Source organism: Taeniopygia guttata, chromosome 7 (assembly GCF_048771995.1).
Source record: "Taeniopygia guttata chromosome 7, bTaeGut7.mat, whole genome shotgun sequence".
Lineage (NCBI taxonomy): Eukaryota > Metazoa > Chordata > Aves > Passeriformes > Estrildidae > Taeniopygia > Taeniopygia guttata.
Genome location: NC_133032.1, coordinates 5,419,394 through 5,437,543, shown reverse-complemented (window position 1 = coordinate 5,437,543; position 18,150 = coordinate 5,419,394). Strand labels below are relative to the sequence as shown.

General features: G+C 43.4%; 1 protein-coding gene across 16 annotated transcripts in view; it reads left to right on the top strand.

Annotated features, from left to right (window-relative positions):
* Positions 1-18,150, top strand: part of KALRN (kalirin RhoGEF kinase) — a 467,424-nt gene that overhangs the window by 366,290 nt on the left and 82,984 nt on the right. For 15 of the 16 annotated variants that reach the window (XM_030277125.4, XM_030277127.4, XM_030277132.4 and 12 more), the window contains 2 exons: positions 8,975-9,004; positions 10,551-10,797. In XM_030277125.4, the coding sequence (XP_030132985.4) occupies positions 8,975-9,004; positions 10,551-10,797 (277 nt within the window). The remainder of the gene's footprint in view (positions 1-8,974; positions 9,005-10,550; positions 10,798-18,150) is intronic. The other variant, XM_030277129.4, reaches the window with a different exon arrangement.

The window sequence follows — 18,150 nt, the reverse complement described above, 5'->3', positions numbered from 1 at the left end:
AAGCATGGCAGGCAGGCTGTCGATGTAAGAGTAATAAAAAGTGGAGTTGAAGCAAGAGCAGCAAAGCTTAATGGTTTTTTCCTCAATGTTAAGATTCTCCACTATGCAGCTTGAGAACCTGATCTCAAAGGGAATTAAAGTTGTGTAAGAGACTTGCTCAGTTTTATTACAAGGTTGTTTATCAGCCTGGCTGATTATCACTGCTGGTATTCCCCACATTCCTTTGCCTAGCCCCAGATCTTGTGTTGCTGTCAGCCCTCCATCACTGCAGTCCAGTGCTCCCAGAGCCCTTTTCCTTTCCAGTGCCTCTGTCCCTCCATGCTTGGGCTCCTGTTGGCTGTCCCTCCTGAACCCAGGATGTCACAAAATCCCTTACTATTCAAGCTGAAATAAACTAACTCAGAGCCACTGTCAAATGCAATGAATTCACTGTCTTTATGAAAGAGAATTTCTTAGCATTTATCTTTTTTTTCCCAGTTACTAGCAAAAAATCAAATGTGGTTCCCCCGAGCATGTATCTTTATATCTGCCAATTAAGGATAAGATGGAGATTTAGTCAAGGATTTGCAAAGAAACCCAAAGGAAGCAGTGTCCAATTCACACTGAATTCACTGGCTTCAGGCTCTGTCCCTTCCCAGCAGCAGCTCTGTAACTGAGCTTCCCTGGACATGTCCTCCCTATGGTTTAAGACACACTGGATATGCTATTGACAGACATTAAGTGTACTTGGATCTCAGGCTGAAAATGTTACACTCAGCTACCAAAATCTTTTGTTTCTCCTGGACACTCTTGCATTACACACTGTCAAATACCCTGAGGATGGTTTAAACTCAGGTCATATCACCTTCCTCTGCATGCATTGAGCACAAAAAGAGAAACATGGTTTTAGGGAACACAAGAGCACATGTATGAGTGTTGTGGATAAACACAGACATCTGTCTATGAAAACTGAGGTTTCCATATTGGCTGAATAGAGTGTAGGAAGAGTAGAAATGCATATATTCGTCTGGGAACAATTTACATGTAACAGTGATTGCACAAGTCAGAGCATTTTATTGGAAGTGTCTTCAGGGAAAGAAATTAAGCAGGGGCTGGGAATGTGCTTATCAATAGACATTATTCTGCTCAACCTTTGATAAATGAACCTAGCAAGTTCTTTCAGGCTCCTCTCAATATTCTACTTGTTTGTGCTGAATTTCATTGGTTCATGTTTAGCCTTCCCTGATAATACGATGTGACAGAAAATGTAAATTACAGAGTCAATGACATTTCTATTCAGTTGAATCAAAGCAAGTGAGATCAACTATCAAACTCTTTGGATTTACATCCTTTGAAATAGAATTTATTACCTTGTTAGAAACTAAAACATAACACACCAAAAAAACAAAAAAGTATGCAACCATTTTTTGTTATTGGAGTTCAAGAAGGAAATTTTATGGAAGGAGTGTCCTTTGGGTATGCTTCAGTCAACTCTGTCAAACAGAGTGGCCAAAAATGATAAAATTCAAAACCTGCAGCTGCTGGTTGCTTTGGGAGTCACATTACAGTAGTACAAGCAACAGTCTTTCATTTTAGAAGGGAAGCATATGAATGCAGCCAAAGGCTTTTCAATGCTATTTTAGGTAAGCTGATCTTCATAAAGGCCATTGTAATCTCTGGTGCTGCTCAGGTTTTAGGCAATATTTTCATTTCATAATACAGTTTCTGTGTCCACTGAAGCATCTGCTTCGACGTACCAGGCTCCATCGTGCACACTGTTACATCACTTGGCAAATGAGGTCACCTCAAGTAAATGGCAATATTATGGAAAAGGGAATGAAAACCCCAGGATTTAACTGTTGGGAATCAAGCTGCTGCCCATCATGGGCTGAAGATCCTGCAGCAATGCTGGAAAGGCTCAGAGGGTGCAGTGGGCAAGGCAAGGAGTAGGGAGGACTCCAACACAAGTGATCATCTCTCCTAAGTTATTTTTTCCTCAGTGCCAAACAATATCTGAGGGTATTGGTATGCAACAGTTTTGCAAACTCTTCCACTCAAGGTTGGCTTTGCTTCAAGTGACCTGGTGTTATGTGATGATTAATGGGAAGATTGAGCTGAAGCAGATCATTAGGATGCCCTCAACCATCACATGTTCTTTCAGCCTGAAGCCTGCCTGGCACCCAGCTCCTTCTATCAGTCATTTGGTAACATCTGTGGTTTTTCTAGAGTGTACTACATCCCTCTGAAAATTCACTGTCTTCAGTGTGACACTTGCAAGGGGAAAAGGGGCAGGAAAATGTGCCAGCCAGAACCAGGTCTTCCTTTAGTGACTTGGAGATGAACACCACTTACTGTCACCATTCCTTCCAAAGTGTTTTCTGTATTCATATCTGCATTCCCCTTTATGTTCTATTAAACCAGCCTAGTACTGAAAATCATGCAAAGCAGCTTGTCCAAATCCACCTTTGAATCAATTTTGGGCCTAAGGCCCTGATTTACAGTAATGGGACCTAGGGACCAATAATAATAATAAAAAAAAAATAATAAATTGCAGCTATTAAATCTGTATAAAGGAAATGACTTGGAAACAGAGAGGGATGCCAAGCTGGTCTCTCCAGCAATGGCAGAGAGGAATCAGGCTTACAGGACCATATGGCTTAGACATAGTTTAAATAATCTCCTCCAATTAAAAACAAAGCCAGTTTTATGTCAAACATCTGTTCTGTGAATTCATCAATTTAGGCAAAAAAAAACCATCAGAGGATATTTTAAGTACTTCATCATGGTTTTGGTTTCTCTGTCCAGATCCACACCCATTTTGAGAGAGTTAATATCCCTGAAGGAGGGATGCTGTGGTTTCCTATGATGCTACCAGGCATGAGGGCAGGCTTTTGTGTTTCTGTGTGCTGGGCTCCCCATCCATGCTGCCTTCAGATATCCAACACTGATTGCAGGGTAGGGGGGTGTTTTAGCAGAGCACCTGGGGCAGGTCAGTGAAGGTCAGCAGAGGGTCTGCTGGGTATGGCTGTCACTGGAAATGATATCTATTTACTGTAATGAATCTTATTTGTGTCTAAACCACAGTGGTACTTGGCTACTAAATCCTGATTCCTGCACGGTGGCAGAGGTGTGGAAGAGAATATAAGATTATCCCTTTTCTTCCTTCAAGCCCTCACTTCTTATAGCAGGACCAGGAAAACACAGCTTTGAAGCAATCTACAACTTCTTGTCCTGGAAATGTCTACTTTTTACTTGACAAGGAGAGGGAGATATCTTGGGTATTGATTGAAATTATATCACTTTTCAAAAATCCATTAAAAGTATAACTGTGCAGACAGCAATGTACCCATTTAAAATAATTATCCAGATTATAAAGGAAATATAATCTGGGGATGTGTGTATTAAGCAAATCTGATCTAGTGTACAAACTGAGATTTACTTTGGTCTAAAGTTCTTAGGTGGGCTTTATTGTGCTTTTTTAATTTACTATTATATAATTTGTTTCCTTCCCAAGAGAACCATCTGAGATTTCTCCTCTGGTTACTGTGAACCCCTGTTCACAGTTCTTCAGGCAACTGTTTACTTTTGGTGTAATTTAAAAGCTGAGGTGGTTAATTAAGGATCTAATTATTTCCTCATGTTGATATCAGTGAATCTGTAGGTTCCTTGCTGAGAAACAAATAGTGGGGGTCATACTGAGCTGGGAGCACTGTGGAAGGAGGAAGGTTTCTGGAAGATTTTTTGGTGTCCCTTCTCAAAATTCTGCTCAGGGCAGAATGCCCCACTTAGATAAAGACAGATATTCATACAACCCACCTTTTGCAAGGGCTTATTTTCTTATCCCTTGTGTTTCTAAAACTTCCATCAGCCTCAAATCCTCCTTTTCCACCAGCACCAGGTATGTGATGCCAGCAGCTGGGTTTCTATTTTAAACTCATCAGCTGTGAATAAAGACTTTTTACTGTGCACATTTGCCTCTGCTGCTTATACCTGGGAGTGTTTCACAAAGTTCCTGACCAGAATACATGATCAGATTTTGTGTACTTGCTAGGAGTATCTCAGGAGTTGGTGTCTGATGAATCATCTGTGACTGGAATTCTTGATTCCTGGTTCAAAACTGTGCCACACATGAAAGAAAACAGCTAGTCATCTCCCTGATTTCAGTCTATTCTTGCATTTTTATAAACCCTGCATTGGTTTAGAACATCTTGTGGCTGCAAAAGACCAGTAGGTAGGGTTTACCTTGGAGGGTTTCAGCCATCTGCCTTGCTCACCCTCCAAAATCAAAGGGTTTTGGAGCCAGATGTGCTGGCTGTGTGTCACTGAGGAGCACAGATATCTGCTCCATTTTGTGCTTCTCCAGGGAAGGGAAAAGAATGGAATTTGGGTACCAGCTCTCTGAGCCAAACGCCATGAGGAAACTCTCAGATCAAACACAGGCATGCTCTGGTTCAATTTGTTGCGCGAAACAAAGTGAATCTGGTTGTCTTTATCTTCAAAAGCTTTTTTTATAGCTAGAAATGCTGTTTCATTTGGATCAACTTTAGTCTTACTTTCTGGAAAAAGGCTCCAGAAATAATTCAGACAGCTCCATTCAAGCTGTTCTGCAGATGTCAGCATGTGCCAGAGTCCAAAATCCAGCAGAGTCAGGATATGGTTGTCTAGTAGGAACTCCAGCAAGAGATGCTGGAAAGGTATGTGCTATTTGAGACCATAACACCAGATTTCCTTTCCTTTAGCATACTTATATGTCCTACGTGCCATTTGTTGATTCTTCCTGCTGTGGAATAACTTGCTGTGCTTATATTTATAATGCAGCACACCCAGATGGCCTCTGTTATCTCCTTGTTGAGAGGAGCAAAGATGCTACATTTGGCCCATTGGATGTCACCATTATCCCAGCCATGTGTCTGATGAATTGCCTAAATATAAACAGACCTTCTTCTGGAGATCAAGCACTGATCCTCTCTGTTCAGTCAGACAAAGCAGAAAGAGTGGGAAGCACCAACTCCCTCTTCATGGTAGATGGGGCCTGAGGATTAAGAAGGACTCAGATGAGTCAGGCATTTTCCACTGAATTTTCAATTCAGAGCTATTCAGTCCAGAGCAATGCTACTGACTGTAGCAGGTTATTCCTGGTTAGCCCATAGCTTCTGAAATACAGCCTGTCTTCACAAAACCAGCCCTGAAGAGATGCAGGAAAGCATCCACCAGCATAGCCAGAACTCAGCATCCTTTGGAGCTGAGAGGCTTTAGAGTGAGAAACATGGGTAACTCGGAGTTCATACTCCAAACCGAGCCTGGTATAGAGTAAAAAAAATGAAAGCAATTCTCTAGCACTGAAATTCCTCAAAGGCTTTTTTTGAATTTGATCTCTCACTCTCTAACCTCCTAGTAAAAAGAAAATCTCTATGAAATTACAGAAATTTTCGCAAAAAACTCCATGGGGGATAAGATTTCTCATGTCTGTCCCCCAGCTATAATGACAGGTCCTGGATTTATTTCAGTGCAGACAGAAAATCTAAGTGGTTTTATTCACTTTTTTTAATCTCTTGGTAAGAATGCAAATCCCATTCTTGCTCCTACTGCCTCTCTCACCCTCTTGAAATAGGCTGTTTATGGGGACTAAATGTTTCTATTCAAAACTGGCTTTCATCCAGAACCAGAGAGAAAGCCTAAAAGCAACAGAAAACTAGCAATTTACATTAGGTCGTAGTGCTGCAGCACACAAAATGCTTTGTTTAAACTAGCTGAGCTCTGTGTCCTCTTGCATAGATGTAAATAACCAGCTTGTGTGGGTTTCCACAGCAGTGTTGGCATATTTCAAAACACTTTAACAGACTTCAGACACCCACCTCCAAATACCTGCTCCCCCTGTTGGAAAGTTACCATGCCCACTTCATTTTCACCTGGAGTGGATTTAGTACTACTTAAGATCTATTTTAGGGATTTATTTGAGGGAAGGAAGGGCAGCCTGTTACCTGGTAGGTGTTTTCCATCTGCATTATGATGATGAATATGCCTCTGGTGTTCAGCTTTGCTTCCTCTGGCTGCTGCTTTGTGCCTGAAAATGAAGCAGGTGCACAGTGACCATGCACACACATTGTGGTTCAGGAAGGACAATCTCATGGTCATCCTGCCCTGACCAGTGCCTGCTGGTCACTGGAGCTGAGCTGGCTCCTGCTCTTGGAGCAGCCTGGATGCTCCCAGCAGGATGTGACCGTGCCTGGGATCATTTTCTTTGCTTGCACTTCACTCTCCAGCAGCTGATGGGCACTGGGGTGGGTGTTCCCAGGAGCAGAAAGGCTCATGTGGGTCTGACATGATGGCGTGTCTGACATGAACTGCTCACATCAATGTTCTGAGGTTTGTGAGCAGCTTCCTGCAGCAGAGAGGTGAGATCCCAAGGGCCTGTCCCTGCCCTCACCGGTGAATGGGCAGGGCTCCCCTCCAGCTCACATTTGACCGCTAGATTAGAATATCATGATGAAAACATTTACACACTGAATGCACAGTGATGTTTTCTAGCCCGGGAACTTGTGAAGGCAGAGGATGGGAGATGGTTTGCTGATGGCAGGCACTGTGGAGACAGGCTGGGGCTCCTGCCAGCTTCTCTCAGGACATACAGCCCTATTGCTTCCTCATTACATTTTGCTATTTGCTTCTACCATTTCCTTTTCTTCCTGATTTTAAGGTTGTTGCTTGCTGTAATTAGTTAGATCTGTCCTTGTGTCAGATCTTTCAGTTATGCCTTGTGCTCTGCAAAGGCATGTTGCATTGTTATTTTTATTTTAATGTGTGTGTCTCGTTGTGCCATATACAGATTAGAGTGCTGTCTGGGTTCTAAATATATCCAGTCTGTGACTTTAATAGTGGTTTTAATCACAGGAATAATAAAAGTGAACATTTTATGTTAAAATGTGAAGCCATTTATCTGTGAATTTCAACCCCAATGGCACTCTCTATTTTCCTTCCAAAAGAAATGCAATATGTGTGAGAAACCAGCAGTCCATCTATATTATTATTTCCATGCTCCGGTGTGGAGGGGAGTATGATATACTTCTCTGAAGCTGGAAAATTGTTCCCTAAAAACAAATTAAGTAACTAACTAACAGCTTGAGTGATCACTTTGTCGGTGAAATAATTTCTGTCATCGGGAATCAGATGTATTTGCATTATTCCTCAGTGGCTTACAAGTTGCATACATATTAGTATATCATAAGTTTTCCAGAGAGATTACTTTGCTGTGGGTTAATTTGGTAAGAAAATGTTCTTTGTGGTGTGGTGGTATGTAAGACATGGAACATGCCTGGGAAATACTTGGAAGCCCTTGGGCAACATGAAGGGTTCTGTTCTTTGGGGCTGGCACCTAAAAATGATCTATGGGCCCTCCCTGAGCTAACTGCTTGTATTTATCACCTGCACCTACCTGAAAAAAGGGAAACTGCTTAATTCCACCTGCCAAAGAGGGGCTCTTTCCCTGGAAATGTGTTATTTTAGCACTGGCTCCAGCCAGTCAGAGCATGTGGAAGCCCTGGTCCACATTTCCATGAAGCAGAACTTGGAGCAGCAAATTATATAAATTCATGTGCCTTCAGGGATATTCAGACTTTCAGGGAGCTGAGGGAAGCAAGCTCCCTCCCTCACACATCAAAGGTGTGGTCTGAAGGTGCGGGGAGCAAGAATCTTGTCTGCTGAGGCAGAATTTGATGTCACACCAGGTGCCCAGGAGCTCCTCCAGGGGATGATCGCTTCCTGTTCTCATTATATTGAATTGCTGTTATAATGAATCAAAGAAAACAGGCACACAGCTGGAAGGTACCCGAGGTGCCTTCATGGAGCACACCTGCCTCCGCTGAGACAGCATTTACAGGTGTTGCCCAAACTGGAGCATCTGTTTGTGTCACAGATGTTTCGTTCTTTTGGAAGGGATGACAAGGCATAAACTGATGTTAGGCCAGCTGCCCCTCAGCCCCCAGAGAGGAGGGCAGGGAACTGCTTAGGGCAGCACTGCCCAGGCTGATGCTTCCTGGGATGTGCCTCGTTTGTCCCAAACTTTCCCAGGTGTTATCTTGACCAGGCCTTTTTCCTTGGAATATGCCCAGGCTCTTTCACCTTTCCTGCTTAAGCAATGAAAATTACTTCCTTTTCAAAATTCAATCTGAACCATCTGAAGACAATTTTTTTAATATTCTGGAACATCCTCTGCCCATATCATTGAAAGCAATGAGTCTGGGGATCCTGTCTGAACCAGTTCCTTCATGTCCAGACACTGCACCTCGTTCTTAGATAAGCACCTCGAGGACAAGCAAGAGTTAATAATTTATAGCAAATTCAGTTGCTGAGTGATGGTGAACACGGACACCTAGTGGTACTCCGGGACAGGGCATGGAATGCTCTAAACAGCTCTGTGGGAGAGAAGCTGGTAGAGCAGAGTATTTGTTCACATTTTGCCCTGAAAGAAGGAGAGATTTGATTATTTTCAGAGAAGATATCATAGATAGCATAATTTGGGGGAAAGAAAGTTTACTTAGCATGGAATAGTGGAAGAATTAGGAGAAATCCATCACTTTGGGTAAGATGTGTCTGTGTATTTAGCAAGCAGTAATCAGTTTTTCTCTTCCTGTCTTAAATATCCCACACCATGCCAAATCATATCTTATATTGGGTTAGGAAGATTTTCTACTCTTCAAATTAGTCCACAGCAAAGAAACCTCAGCACATATTACAGCAGTATTTCATTCTTACCATTCCTGTGAATGTCTGTTCTCCAGTTATGGGGAGATTGTCAGCATGATGAGTGGTGGGTTTGCTGGTGCTCCACTGACCTCTTGTGCACTTTCATTGGTGCACTGACCTCCTTCTGCCAGGATTAATGCCAGCACTTGGTCTGAATGGCCTCAAACAGCTGCCATGGTTTGTTTTGTTTGTTTTTTTCTATTTACTTACAAATAATCTTTCAGAGAAATATTTCCTTCTTCTTCCCCAAATCTAGCATTTCGTCTACGGCAGAGACACAGGACAGGTGAGAACCAGTCCTTGTCCACTGACCCCTTTCTATAATTGTGAATATCACCCCTGTGAGTGGGATGTCTTTCACATCTGCATTGGACACAAAACCCCCTATGCCACTGAGTGGGGAGACAGGCTGTTCCCATGGGAGCATGTTCTGGGGCTGCTTGGGCTGAGATAAGGGATTTTGAGACTCTGCCAGCTCAAGAGTGAAGTCTATAGAGATCTGCACTCCTCGAGGCCTCCCCCATTCAAGCTGAGCAATTTTTACTAATTCCACAGTTACTCTGCATCTGACAAGATTTCTTCCAATTCAGTTGGGTTTACATTTACATTCATTTTAAATTATTGTAGAATATCCTTGGTTTTAGCTTCATATCCTAAGAAAACAAAGTTTATAGTATTATGCTTGTTTACTATCCACATCTTAATAACTTTTGAATCAGTGAACTAATTTCTATCAAAACTTCTATCAAATTTGACACTGGAGTAAGGACCTCAAAGATTCCTGCATACCTCGGAGAAGCATGCAGCACACAGGACAGAGAAAGAGAGTCTAACAACAGGCAGGCAGCAAGAAATCCACATTGCAGAGGAGCATTAAGAAAGATTCCTCAGGCCAGAAAAACTTAGATTTATTCCCACACCTTCTTAGACATGCAAGGATCCAATTCTGAGATCCAATTCCGTTAAAAAAAACCCCAAGCTTTGTTAAAAACAAATCTGTACAATCACTTCTTTATGTGCACACAAATGCTTATATTCCCAGTCCCTGGCTATACAGGGACTGTGGTTATACAGACCACTGTTGTCCTTTGAAAGTCACAGGGTGTGAGGCTGAAGGAAAGCAGCAGCTCCAGCACTCAGTACGGAAGTAAAATGTTACATTTATTCCTAGGTACAAATCCTGAAAGTCAGCATATAATCAATCACTCTGTGTTTATATATTTACACCTCTGGGTTCCATCAGAGAGCATGGGAGGAGCTTTTCTGATCTGCCCCATCAGGATTTCATACCTCCCAAGAGGTCCCAAGAGCAACTTTGGGAAGATGAGAGTGTGCTTATTGTCTTCCAAGAAAAGAGAAGCTGTTTCCTCAGTGCTCTGGTGGCCAGTGGGATGTGCCTTGCTGTAGAGGGATGAGCTGGGAGTTGTCACACCATGAAGCACAGCACTGAGGCATCCTGGGCTATCACCAAGCTAGAAAGTGACCCAGAAATTAAAGCAACAGAAAACCCCCAGGGATTCTGATGCACACTCACAGCTAGAAGATTCACAGCTCAAAAACTCCCCCACAGCTAACATTCAAAAGGTTACTGGGTGGGTAGCTTTGGTGTCTCACTTCAGCCCAGCAAAATCAATAAGAAGTTGATTACATTACACAGGGGCACAACGTGTTGAACTTTGACAAAACAAATTATTAACTTGGCTTCTAAGGAACACAAATCCTTTCTTTGCCAGTGTAAATATGATGCAGAGATGATTTGCTTTCATCCTATCCTTGCTAACATCTATTCCTTTTTTTTTTTTTTTTTTTTTTCCCCTGTTGAACCTGGGCAGTTGTCTGGAGGGTGTGAACTAACTGTGGTGCTCCAGGACTTTACAGCGGGCCACAGCAGCGAGCTGAGCATTCAGGTGGGGCAGACAGTGGAGCTGCTGGAGAGGCCCAGTGAGAGGCCAGGCTGGTGCTTGGTGCGGACCACGGAGCGCAGCCCGCCGCAGGAGGGTCTGGTCCCCAGCAGCGCTCTCTGCATTTCCCATTCCCGCAGCAGCGTGGAGATGGATTGCTTCTTCCCTTCAGGAAAAGGTAGGCAACAGCCCAGCTGGCTGAAGATTGTTTTGGGTTTCCCCTTTTGTATCATGTAAGTGCAAAGCTGCTTGGGCTGCTCCTGCAGTCAGTGGGTAAAAGGCTGTTCAGTCTTTGGTGAGTTTTGTTCCCAGGTCCCTGTGAATGGGCACAGCACTAGCCTGACTCCATGTCCATGAATCAGTGTTTGTACATGTGCGTCTTATGCTATGTGGTAATCATTGTCTTGAGATTCTGGGTAAATGTAAGACTTTTAAACAACAGAGGGACTTTTTTCAGTGCTTTAAGGCCTAGAAAAAGGGAAAACCATGCTGTCTATACACTCAGGATGCCCCAAATTGTGGATATGTTATATTATGATTGCCAAAGTGCACACTAGCTCATGTTCTTTTAGTATATCCTTGTCTGTAAATGCAAAGAGGCCACCAGTGAGCACTGGTACTCTCTACTACCTTGTGAACTGGAGACGTTGTGTATAATGGCACAGTACAATGGGGAAAGAATCCTTTACAGTAAGTGTGGAACAAAACACATCTCTGGTATTATCCTGAGAGTTCGGGCTTCACTCACAACAAGTGGTGAATATTGTTTGTCTCTGTGGTGTCTGTGGCCTCTTTAGTTGATGTTCTGTTCTGAGCAATGTGTGTCCCACATGCAGCATCCATTCAACCAGGCTTAGGAGATGCTCCAGACTGATAGACCAGGATTGCTTCAGCTCAGTGTGGCCAGAGCAGGTCTCCTTTTGGCTGTGGCCCCACTTCTGGCCATGCACAACACAAGTAATGTCCAGGGAGGAAAGGTTCCTATCATCCCACTCCTGACTGGAAGCCAGCAACCTGAACTGTCTTTTTAAATTCTTTTTCCACTCAGCATTAAGAGAAATAGAATTTGATCCATTGTTGCTTGAGCAAGTTAGGCTCTGTGGTTTTGTTTGTTTGGAGAAAAAGCACTGAAACTGAGCTATAGTTTGTCCTCACTCCCTGCCTGCACTCCCGCTGTGGAGGCTGGGAGTGGGATACATGCCCAGGACAGAGCAGTGCCGTGGGGCCAGAGCCTGCTATCAGAGCTTCCCTGCAAAGGATCTGATCCAAACCCGGGTGACAAGAGCTCAGCTTCTCTCAGGTTTGATCCCCTCAGCTGTCAGCTCTGTCTGCAGTGGGAGCTCCAAACTCCTCATGCACTTCTTAGACCCGCTGGCAGCTCTTCTGCTGCATTCCCAGGGCCCTGCTGCTGCTGCCACGGGAGCCTGTCCTGGCCCTCAGCTGAGAAGTGCTGCACTTTCTTACACAAAAATTATCTGTGACTTAACAGAAAGGTAAAGCTGAAAATCAGCCTGGTCTGTGTGAGAGCAGTCACTGGCTGGCATGGCTCACAGGAAGCTGGGGACGTGTCTGCTGTGTGCATGGTCCAGCAGCTGGGCTTGTGTCTCTGCTCAAGGGCACTGTGAAACACCACTCAAACCACATTTGAGAGTGTCAGGTTGTAGAGCTTTTCCTTAACTGAAATAAAACTTCAACATTGCAAGAGTAGGCTGTGAAAAGGGAAGCAGGAAATTCTGAGGTGGGGCAGGGGCTGAAGGCTGGCAGGGGACATGGAGACTCTGCTTTTGCATGATTGTGTGAGCTTCAGGGCACAACTGCACCCCAGGCAGGGTGGGATGGGTACAGTGCTGGGCTGTGGCTGGTGGACCCGTGCCCACTGATAGCTGGAAGCCACCAGGCTGTGTCAGCAGAGCAGCAAGGCTTTGCTGGCATGCTCTGCCTGCCTCTGGGCAGGTTTTCTCACCTAACACGCTGCCACTGCTCCCAAGCTGGAGCTGCCTCTTGGCCCAGCATCTTTGAGTAAGTGAGTCTGGGGCAGGCTGGCTCCAGCCGTGTGTTCATGGCCTTTATTTCCTTTATATCTCTTTCCCCCTTGGCCTCAATTTTCTTCCTGCACATACCAAAGCTGTATCAGGGAGCCTCAGAATTAATGGGATCTCCAGAAGTGCAGCTAGAAATAATAAAAATAACCACCCAGTCCACAATTTTGGCCAGTGTACAGCAAATAGGCTCTGTGTCTAATCAGTTCTCCCTCTATTAGGAAAACAGGAAATTGTTTAAACTGAAAGAACAGATGCTGGGAATGAAGAAAGGAGTAAGTTTAAAGGGGAAAATGCAGTAGCTACTGAAAGAGCCTGCTGGTCTTATGAGGTTCTGGAAAGATTAGCATGACAAATGGTTTCTGACTATTCAGAGTTGTGCCCTTCTCTACTTCCAGTAGAGCTTTAGGCACTGGTTGGATGCAGAATCCCTTGGTCTAGGCTTCCACAAAATCTTAACTTTCTCTACAACCCAGAACAAGGGCTAGCACGTCTTTTATCAACATTAATGATGCTCCTGGTCTGCTTCAAGTATGTAAACATACACAGTTGCAGAAAAGCAGTTAATAGCTGAATTTTACTTGCACTTACCAAGGCACATAATTCTTTGCTTTTACAAGCACAAGTAATTTCAAGAAGAGAAAGCACCTGCACTCAAAAGTTAACATTTCTAACAATAGTATTTACCATGTATTTTAGAAACATACAGAGTTTTGCAAAGTATCAAAACATAGTTACATCTTCATAGACAGAAACGGCAAATTACTCTGTTTGGTCCTATTATAAGTAATGGTGGAGTATAAATGTAAATCATGGCTCATAAAAGCTACCTATTGTCCTTTAAATGAAAAATTAAAGAAAGTAATATGTCAGCCAACATCTGAATAGATGAAGGCTTGAATGATTTGGTGGGGTCACCAGAACATTTTGTAAAGCAAGTCATCACAAAGCCTTTCTGAGCAGTCTAACTGAAAGCCACTAGAAATGCAAAACCAAACTTCACAACTGAACATGTGCTCTGTCTGGCTCTCACTCTTTTACACCATTCCTTTGAAAATCGGTGGTGAGTTAACATAAAATACTGCAAAAGGAAAGACATAGTATGAATATAATGCAACACACCCAGAAGAGAACATTTCCTACCTTTTGTAATGAAATATCTGTACAGATCTCTCTTGTTGATCATTAAGAGTGCAGAGGCTTTAAGGACTGGTCTCCCAGCCTTCCGTCTGACTCCTGGCTGTGTTCCTTTGGAGGATACACATTTGATTTTTTCATAAACTGACTACAGCCCAGAGCACAAGTATCCTCATGCCTGTCCTTCCTTTCTGATGATCTGACAGTGTTTGCAATTACCCTCTGAAAAAAGGCAAACAGGTTTCTGGGATCAACCTTTTGCAAGTGATATACAGATGTTTGAGTAAAAGGAATTTGTCTGCAGTCTCTGTTACTGGGCTCCAGAATTTGTAGGATGGATTTTTTTCTGACTAGTATTCCTAGGAAGGAAAAAGAAAGATCTCTGGTACTAGAAATTAAGCTCTGTTTTAACTATCCCATATGAATATATACAGGAAAGCTGTGCCTTTTATTTCTGTCTCTTTTATCCTATAACTGAGCTCTAAGGTGTTAAGCTATAAATTTCAATTTGAGAGAGAAATGTACTTGGATAGAAAGCAATTTAATGACCTTCATTAAGCACACTGAGCCAAGCATATTCCTGGTGGCAACCTGTTAACTTTGAGTGATTTCCAATTTGAATTTGGCCCATGAAAGAATTAGATGAAATCTTGGTCTTAAAATTCATTATCTGATAACCCTTTACACAGGGTTTTTCTTGTAACATCGAGCACATGGAGTTACTCAAAGAAAAACAGGGGTTAGTTCTTGCAGTAATTTTAAGCAACCTCCATTACAAAAAGAAAAAGAGGACATTAAAAAAGAGATAGGGTTTCATGGCATTTGTTTTGGATTGATGATACATGAGAGGAGGGTCCTATTCAGGGCCCCAAAGCAGATCCTGCCCACTGGATAATTTGTCTGGTGCATCTCTCTGGAGGAGATGAGGAATATATTTTTTTAAGACGCTGTGCAAACATCTTGCTGTGCAGGCTGAAGTCCACTCAACTGCAGGGCTGTGGTGGTAGTGGTGGGTCCTTGTACCAGAGCAAACTGACAAATAGTTGGATTTTTTCAGAGGAAGAGGAAACACAGATCTTGCAAGGTGTATGTTACCATCTTGCTTGTGCTTCCCAGATGGGTCACTTTGTCCAGGAGTCACTGGCAGAGCACCAGGCTTTGGGCAGGAGGGATGAGAGTTTTGGTGCTGTGCCAGTCACAGCTCATGTGTTTGGGGGTCACCCACAGCCTGAGAGAGCCTGGGGCTGTTAGGTGCCATGGCAGGCTGGGCTGGGACAGCAGGAAGCAGAATAAGGCTTTAACCAGGCTGGTGAGAAGAGTGGTATCAATAAAAAAGAGGTCACACTGAGACCTGCGTTTTGGCAATTTCTCCATGTCGGAAAGAGCAGGTCATTTAATGCATTAGTGTGCAAAGCTGGTGACACTAATCCAGCTCTTGCCGTATTTGAAAGGCTCTTTTCTCCAGTTCCTGATCTCAGAAGAATCATCTGTGTAGGGAAAAGCATAATGGTTTCTTCCCGCATCTCTGTTTTTTAAGAACATCCTGGGTTTCAGTGCGGGAAAAGAGTTTAGGCTGCTTTTGTTATATCCCTGCTCCTGTTGAGCTTTAAATTATGATCTGCATTGGCTCAAGCACTTTCTCAGTTGTGTTTTAAACAGTCTCTGTTGCAAACATATCCCATGGTAATGACTCCTGATGTCCCAGGGGAGCTGTGTGAGGACAATTTAGAAGTTTTAGTGCGCTGCATTAAACCTTCATTTGTCCTTGTGGAGACTGAGAAATTGTTTCTGTTTTTGAGAGTCTTAATGAAGAGCAGTCAATTAAAATGTTTGTAAGGATGTGAACTAAAGGAAACATTTCATTAGGTAACACAGTTGATTTAACTGGTACATAAGCTGGTCATGGGGTTCCTATTAAACAAACAATGTTCAGGCTCCCATTGTCAATATAAATATGCAATGGGAACCTGAATAATTTAAATTTAAAAAAAACAAACTCTCACTTCTGTTCCTGATACTGATCCAACAAGGGCGTTCAGAGTCAAAATTTTGTAGTATATGCTGTCTTTCAAGAGAGGTCACATGGACCCCTTCTGCTGGCATTAAGTGCTTCATGGCATCCTCGTTACAAGTTCAAGACATGGTTTACATAGAAAAATCACATCAGGAAATGTTCATTTTCACTCCTTTTCAGTTGCAGTAGAGATGCTGTAACAAGTTGGTCATGAGTGTAGTAGGACAGGGCAGCTCTCTGGGCTGGCATCAGGGCCTGCCACAGCCCAGCTCAGGGCTGCTGCTCTGACTCAGTATCCAAACGTGGCTCCATGCAGCTGTGAAAGGAGCAGGAAAATAAAGATGAAAGAATTCAAAACCACTTTGCTATTTCAGTCACGTCATCCTTTCCCTCTACTGGCTTTCCCTCCTCTCATCAAAGTCTGTCTGCCTTCACTTTGCTGGCCCTTCACAGTTCTCCCCATCATCTCCCTCCTTTCTACCTCAGTGGGCAGTGTCTGCCACTGTGCTGGAGAGCTGCTGATGCCTGACTCCCCTCTCCGCTGCTGTACTTTGATCCCACACTTCTGTGCTTTCCCCTACTTCACAATTGCCCTGCAAAAGAACTCAGGCACCCATAGAGTGCCCATCCTTGGAGTTATCCATGCTTATACCTTCTCCTGGGCACAGTTATCTTGAAAATAATTTTAAAGATTAACAAATATGTAGCCAAATTTCAAGTATCACCAAATATGGGTGATGAGATCTGATTTTCATTGTGTCTAAGGGGTAAGCCAAGCCAAGGCTGAGAGGATGAGCCATATCTGTGTATTCATATCACTATGCCTGTAGCTCTACCAGGGGTTTTACCTGTCGGGTATGTCAAGAAAACAGAACTAAACTGACAAATAATTTGGAAATATGTGTCCTCCCCTACAAGTCACAGACACAGCTCATGTGCAGGCTGTGGGAGCCATCCTTTCAAGGTACAGACAGTGTGCAGGCTGTTCCACGGTTTATGAATAGCCCTATTATTTCACTGAGGTGGTATTTCTGTTTCATTATTTTTTATTTTCAGTATGGCATCACCAGATAGTAACACCTACATTCAGTCATGGGGACATACCAAGTACCAGTAAAGTCATTTATATTTATTGCTTCAGCTTCTTTCAACTTCAGTTATCTAGTCAAAACAAAAGGCCTCCAGTACTCTACCTTTATTTTTATGGAGAAGGACAATTTTAATGAATGCTTTGATAAAACAGGAAAGGCTATTTTGAGGGAAGTTGCTTTGCTTTTGTACAGTAGATTTTTATTATTTTAAACATAGGATTCTTTGTTTAAAAGAGAGAAGGCCTGCAAATTTTTTTGTTTACTTTGCCTTTGCTTCCACTTCTGACAGGGGGTGGGTAAAATTTATCCACATAGTCGCTGTCAGCTTAACCCTGAATTTCACAGTGCAGTGTCTATGCTGTTTTTATCATTGAAAAAAAAGAGAAATTGAGGGAATTTAAAATGCTTTGGACCACCGAGACTCACCAAGAGTGCCAAAGGGTTCAGTACTTGGTCTGGCAAGGAAACTGGAGAGAAACTCAGTAGTGGAATCCCTTCTCTGTGTCAGGCTCAGGGCTGCAGTTACTTGCACAGCCCCTGAGGAAGACCAGAGTTATAAACTGTCCGTGCCCTCCTAGTTCTCCTGCCTGCCTTACCAGTCTCCTTTCTTGTGGCCAGCTCATGCTTTTCAGGGCCAGGTTAAGCCAACCAAGATAGATCCCTTTTGCTATCCTGCAGAGAATTCAGAACTTCCCTCCTCAGCTGCAGCTCATGAAGGGGAGGTCCCAGCTGGCCCCTGGCTGCTCAGGTGATGGGGGACTGGGTGGCCACAGCCCTCTCCTGGCCCCACAAGCCTTCTGAGAAGGGATGGTCTGAGAGGGCTTCAGCTGAGCATGCATGCTGACAAACAAGGCTGCATCAATCCTTTTTTTCCCAGCTTGTCTTCAAACACATGCTGGAAAAGGAAACTTTAATTTTTATTGCTCATATATTGATGTCCCAGCTGTTGGGAAACCACAAAGACCGAAGACTATTCTACTGAGTAAATATTAGACTTGTAATTAATTTAGTTTTCTAGATTAATGTGGGCTATGCAGGATCCCATTTGGCCTGGGGAAGACCAGAGGCACCTTCCTGACTCTAAACCAGTCCCCAGCCCTTCAGTGATCCCAGCATGTGTCTGTTCATGGAGCTCAGCCTTCCCTTGTGTTAGCAGCATCAGAGCAGAGAGAGGGGCCTTTGAAGCGCCACAAATGGTGCTCACAGAGCCTGAGAAGTGCTTGTTGTTCTAAGAAAGGACTCAGCTCTCC